A 6,333-nucleotide genomic window follows, 5' to 3' on the forward strand; every position below is an offset into this window, starting at 1 on the left:
TTCTTCAAGTATACACAAACTTGGATTCTACCATTCCTTTTTTTTAAAGCATGATAGAGAGCAATTACAGAAATGATCAAATCTCATCTTTGCATTAATCATTTGGAATTTGAATAGTACATAGACATGTTAGAAATTTAATTTTCCACATTAGGAACAAATCCTTATGTGCATCCACAGTGTAAAAATTAGTACTCTTAGTGCAACGTATTTTCTTGGTTATAACGTGGGTTTGTCGTGTTGGGTTTGTGTAGTGGGGGTGTCTCCTTCACATTTGATTAAGAAGGACTCTCTAATTCATTTGATGTTTCAGGAAGGTCAAAGAGTTAAGCCACTCCAAGCATTCATAGAGGTGCTATTTCTCTACTTGAGTTTATTCACAGAGGTGCTACTTCTCTACTGCAAGCATTTAAAGAATCAAATCTAGAAAGGAGTAGACAATTTGCTATCTTGCAAGCTGCTTCTAACTCTAACCCATCTTGGATTCATTGATTTGTTCATCTTTCAACATTTATTGTATCTTCCAGTTGATCTAAAGTTAGTGGGATCAAATCCTTGATGGCACTTGGGTATGATGGCCAAGGATGTGCCTAGGCCTTACTTGATGAATTAGGAGTAAGGAGAGAAAGTGAGTTATGGAGGATGGTCAAGTGTGAATGAGCTAAAATCTAATACTAGGATGGAGTAAAGCTTGAGCATGTGAAGGGAACAGAGCTAGGAAGAGAAGAGAGAGATGGAATTATTCTTCCCCCCCCTTTGCTAGCTCTCGTATTGATAGCTAGAAGAGGGAGGAATGAGCAAATCTAATGTGTGGCTTTGGGCCTTACTAGTACTCCTAAGGTCCCAATTCATATGTTTATAAGCTTGCACAGTTAGATTTCTTAGTATAAAATGTCTTTTTTGTAGCCCTCATCTCTATCCAATAGATTCTTTTTTTCATCCCAAAAAAAAAAAACTAGAAAGATCTTTTGCATTCAATGCCTGAAGCTTGACGAAGCCCCTTGTAGTAACTTCCTCATACTTAGATATTTAAGTGTGTGTACGTCATGTTTTGGCTTCTCATTTTCGTGGTGGCCCCATAGTTAGATTTTGGGAGCTCATACCTATACGTAACCTTGCAACGGCCTTGCAACCGTCTCTCAGATCTCTTCTTTACCTTCTCACGAAGAAGAAGGCGAAGATTCTCTTTGAAGTGTTTAATTTGGATAGCTAGGTCGACCTGCAGTTCAGAAGTTTCATATGTACGAAGACATCTTTTAATTTCATTTCGTAAAATGAGACAAAGATCGCGAAAGCTAAAGATGGTTATTACTAACACTTTTTCACTTGGGGTCAAAACGGTTTTTCTTCATGTTCCCTTTCAAAGCGTATTTCGATCTCAGAAAGTCACAGCCAACACAAAAGTGAAGCCACAGCTCTCACGTATATCATATCGACAGAATTTGTGTAAAATGCTTTTGCTTTTGCTTGAGATGGTGAATAATAACACACACAAAAGTTAAGCTGGCAGGCTTTGGAAATTGTTGGTAGCATCATCTGCATGAATTGGGGCAATTCTTGTGACTAATGTACAAAATGTCCGTCTGCCACGCCACTCAAAATTTGAAGCCTCATCATCACATCGCATATATATTATACACAGGTTGTTGTAAGCGTCCATCCATGGAATATTATGTCATGTGCACAGCACTGCTCATATAGTAAATGTAGGAGGCTAACGCTAGGCGCCATGAGCCTCGGGAAGGCGTCTCACTGTCACGGGGAGTTTCTTTACCATTCTCGTTGTGGGGAAGAATATCAAATCGTCTTCCTGTGCTGCTTGCCAGCTGCATTAATAAAAAGTAGCACTCAAATATATATATAGATATATATATATATATATATATATATGTATATATGTGTGTGTGTGTGAGAGAGAGAGAGACTGTGTAATATTGTCACTGTCTATCACTAGTCAACAACATATTGTCACTATCCTACCCGTCAACATATATAATGGCTTACGGCAGGTGCAGTGCAGTTTTTACCTGAATTGCGTTGTCAAGTAGTACAGAAACACGGAGATCTCCACCTTAGCAAGCTCATATCCAGGGCAGAAGCGCGGTCCCCCTCCGAAGGGAGTGAATCTGAAGTTGAAGTTTGAGCTGGGATTGCACCCCTTTAACAGGAGGAGACAATTACAAGATGATGAGGGCTTTTCCACGTGATTAATGTAGCACAATGGAGAAATTGACTAGAACACAGTACAATATGTAGCTACTAGAAAGCTGATAGATCATAGAGTCGATGTAGCCGGCTGTATAGGTGAGGAGGAGCCGGTGGAACTTGGAAGGTATGATGAGATAGTTGAAAATACAAGGTATAGGAGCGTACCAACCACCTCCAAGGATTGAAAACATGTGCATCCGTGTAGTTGGCTTCATCAAAATGGACGGCACGGAAGGATGTGAAAACTACCCAACCCTTCGGAATTGTGAAACCTGTGTATCATATCCACCGTTCGTGTAAGAAAGCTTTTCTGCTGGTAACATGCTAGTATGACGTCGTCCCTATAGGTACATTATTAAAATAGCTAGTTACATGTTTAGTTCGCTCCTTATTAATTTACCTTGGATGTCAACGTCTTGCAGGGCTTTTCGGAATACTCCGCCAACTATATTCCCCATTCTGAGGGTTTCATTGATGACCTGAGAACATGTGATCAATAATAATAAGGAATAATAATAATAAGCCTTCGAATCCTTCTATTAAAAAAAAAACTAATTAGATCGATTCGTGGACGAAGCAACAGTACTCACACACTGTGTGAAGGCCATGGACTTGTAGTCATTCCATAGCAGCTTCTCCCCAGCCTTCTTGCTATCCTTGATCGCGTTATGCTCGGCCTATAATTATACATTTCAAGGCTCACCGCCGTTACTCCTGAGTCCTCACCAAACCCAGGTGCTATACGTACAGTACGTTCCAGATTAAAACGGTGAGGTTTAATACCATACTTGCACTTGCTCGAGAGCCGTTGGATTATCGGTGAGAAACTTAACGGCTAGGGTCATGATCATCGATGTGGTCTCGTAGCCAGCCACTAGTAGCGAGATTACCATGTCAACGATCTGTTCGTCTGCCATGTTCTGTCTCAACAGTGCTGCGAGGAGATCCTGCTGTTCTACTTTGGTCTCCTTCTTTCGTTGATCCACTAAATGCTTTATTCTCTTTGCGATTTCCGCACGTGCCTGCCATAATCCTTACACAGTGAGCATAGAACGAACGCAGTAGCAGCAGTAGTAGTAGTAGTAGTAGTAGTACGAGATAGGTCTGGTCGAATTTCAAAACAGTTCACTTGGAAGCGAAAAGCTAACGTCGGACCTGCAAAGCCCTCCCGTAGGTGGTTCCCGGCAAATTGATGGGAAGTGAAAAAAATCCTTCAACCAGCAGTAAATACTCTTTTCTCAATGTCTCTGTCCACTCACCGGAGCTTGCGCTCAAAAGTTGGCTCACACTCAAGTTGAACGTAATCTGCACGAGATAAGATCCTGTTGGAAGCATGTAGCAAAAATCTGTACTAGGCAAACTATTCCTCTCATGGTGCACCCACTCCCTTCATAGAAGGTGGCCAAAGTATAACCTGTCTAGGACATGGAATTGCACGCACCTTCTTAGCTTCGTCTTGGATGTAGATCACCTCCTCTGTGGACGTCCATGTGCCAAGGGTTGAGCAGACATTGGCTTCTACGTCGGCCATCAAATGTTCTTTGAGCACTGAAGAGTTCGTGAAGCTCCAGGTCAGCGAGTAAAGCTGTTTGTGCAGGTGGCCTTGAGTGAGGAGCAATGAATTCCTGCCCAGCAGGCTCATCAGTGACATTGGATAGCTGGAGGCGAACAGGCGGCCTTCGTTGTGAAGCACGAACTTGTTTGTCTCCGGATCTGTGGAGAAAACAGTGGGCTTGCCAAGAAGATGGGTCTTGAAGACAGGTCCATACCTGCATGCGCCAACATCAGTATGCCTATCGTCAAAACTTGCAATTTTCCGCGGACACAGCAGAATTAATACACCGAGGGCATGTTATTATACCTGTCTCGCCTGCTTTCTGCAAAAGGCTCCGGGTTGGACGTTTTGTAAGCCGCTATGAGTTCCAGTGTCTCGCCGATGAGAGGCCATCCCATCTGCCCGGGTGGCAGCCTTGCTATCTGTGCTCGGCCCCTTCGCGTCCACAGCTTGAACAGCAGCAGGCAAAGCATGCCGATCACGTACAGTGCCGTCCACTGCAGGGCACCTCTCTCAGTAACATAGCGGTAAGCAGCCTGCATGATAAGGATGGTGGAGCCTGCAGGTGCAGATTATTGCACTGATATCCCTCGATAACTCTGGTTAACTGAAGAGCGGGGCTTGAATACTTGTACAACGCGGAATTAGAGAAGACGAACAAAAAAATTAAATGCTTGTGCAAGAGGACGATTCCAAGAAAAGATAGAGAGATGGCATGCTAATTATAAGCAAGTGAGGGTGAAAAGTGAGTGTGCTAAAGTCTGTTGATTCGGTAACAGAAAGGGCCGGGTGAGGGGAGGTTGAAGGAGAGGAGGGCACTCTCGGGGAGGAATCCGCGTCTCCTCAATGATACTCTGCCCCTTGGTTTTTTGTACAACGTGGCGGGGGAGAGTACCTGGGCCCTTTCACGAGGTAGTCAAACCTACACACCCAGCCGGCCATCTAAAAAACTGTGACCCTACTACTGCTCAGCTCCTCCAGACATCAACTGGAGTCTCTCGGACCCCCCAACCTGCCTGGTGTTGCAGAGTAGCTAGAGCCATAGTTGCTTTTTGACGCCCGCATTTTGGCCTTAACATATACTTGCAAAATTTTAAAATGCTTGTCTAAAATAAAAGCTTGCAGTATTTCACCAAACCTGTCAATTTTGAAAGGCAATGGTACTCAGTCAAAAATTAAGCCTGTCAAGAGAGAGTCAGTAGTTACTCATAAGGAATTTTTTTAATATTATTCTTTATATTTTTAAAATTAGTACATTTAATTACCATACATGCGGATGGATGGATCGAGTGTTAGTGCAATAGAGGTTAAAATGGAGTTTGACAATCTCTAAAATCTTCCCTATGCAAACGATGGCACTTGAGTATATGGACCATAACATATGTACTTTCTACTTTCAAGCCAAGAACTTTTAAAAAAAGAATTATATACTATATAACTCTACGTATCTTTTAAGGCATACATTATACATACATAAGTATTTAAATATAAGTGCTACTTATTGACTTATTTACATATATAAGTTTATACCAATTATATAACTTACATTTATATATGTATACTAAAATATAAAAGCATATTATAAATAGTAAGAGGGACTCGTGCACCTCACCCTTCCCCTCATGATCTAGTGAGGGAGCTTCCACATGACAAAGCCATCTTTTAATCACTTTAGTATGAATAATAGTAAGGATGTAAATTTCATATTAAATATATTAGTTTAATTGCATTGGTATAGCTTTAATTATGCCGGACCCCCAACCTCCACCATTGTTGTGGGTGTTGTAGTTGTTGCAACATAGGCGCAACATAGGCAGTACCATTATTAGAAATATGTTCTTTTATAATATATGGACACACACACACACACACACACACATATATATATATATAGAGAGAGAGAGAGAGATTGTACACACATAATAAAGTGTGTAACTTATATAAATAAATAAGTTCATATAAGTTAGTACTAAGTGACAATTCCACTCAAATGCAACTTGAGTCCATCTATTTGGAAACCAAAACTTTGCTAACATTTTTTATTTTAATGTATTTTCCTTTTTGGTTTTTAAAGGATAAGCACACATTAGACCCCACATCCCCTAAACCAATATAAGAATATTGCAACCATTCAAAAATTGTGTTAAGAGTGAGTTAAAAAAATCCATCATAATTGATTTTTCTTCCAAAAGGAAGCCACTTGCACATATAACCAATAAATGGTCAGCTCCTTATCTCCAAATTTTCTTTTATGGAGTGTATGGAATAAATTTCTAGTATGTATTGAATAATTTGATTTTACTCTTTTCAATTACACAAAAAATAGACAAGAATTATGTTTTTTTTGTGAGACCCCCTTATAATATTATTATCAAGGATAATTATATAAGGGGGGCTCATATAATATTTTTTGGTAAGCCCCCCTTATAATATTATTATTAAGGAGATAATTATATATTTTAACATGTTTGCTTTACGGAGTCCTCAAAAAATTAGTAGGCAACAATTAGATGTAAAGTATTATACTAGGAAGTTTTAAAAAGTCCCATAGAATCACACAAATTGCTTTG

General features: G+C 40.4%; 1 protein-coding gene across 1 annotated transcript; it reads right to left on the bottom strand.

The window, feature by feature from the left end:
- Positions 1-1,341: 1,341 nt before the first annotated feature.
- LOC147610119 (3beta,22alpha-dihydroxysteroid 3-dehydrogenase-like) lies at positions 1,342-4,554 on the bottom strand. The gene is made up of 9 exons (XM_086787117.1): positions 4,070-4,554; positions 3,650-3,977; positions 3,364-3,513; positions 2,997-3,230; positions 2,799-2,885; positions 2,609-2,687; positions 2,374-2,480; positions 2,028-2,158; positions 1,342-1,826 (listed from the first exon to the last, which is right to left on the bottom strand). The coding sequence occupies exons 1-9, from the start codon at positions 4,303-4,305 to the stop codon at positions 1,721-1,723; spliced, it is 1,458 nt and encodes a 485-aa protein (XP_086643243.1). The 5' UTR covers positions 4,306-4,554; the 3' UTR covers positions 1,342-1,720.
- Between the last annotated feature and the right edge of the window lie 1,779 nt (positions 4,555-6,333).

Source organism: Cibotium barometz, chromosome 50 (assembly GCF_041138505.1).
Source record: "Cibotium barometz isolate CiBa-2024 chromosome 50, ASM4113850v1, whole genome shotgun sequence".
NCBI lineage: Eukaryota > Viridiplantae > Streptophyta > Polypodiopsida > Cyatheales > Cibotiaceae > Cibotium > Cibotium barometz.

Coding starts and splice junctions, on each gene's coding strand:
- LOC147610119 (XM_086787117.1), bottom strand. CDS start 4,305: ATGCAGGCTGCTTACCGCTATGTTACTGAGAGAGGTGCCCTGCAGTGG. Junction 3,231..3,363: donor CCTACGGGAGGGCTTTGCAG/GTCCGACGTTAG, acceptor GGATTATGGCAG/GCACGTGCGGAAATCGCAAA. Junction 1,827..2,027: donor TACTTGACAACGCAATTCAG/GTAAAAACTGCA, acceptor TTATTAATGCAG/CTGGCAAGCAGCACAGGAAG.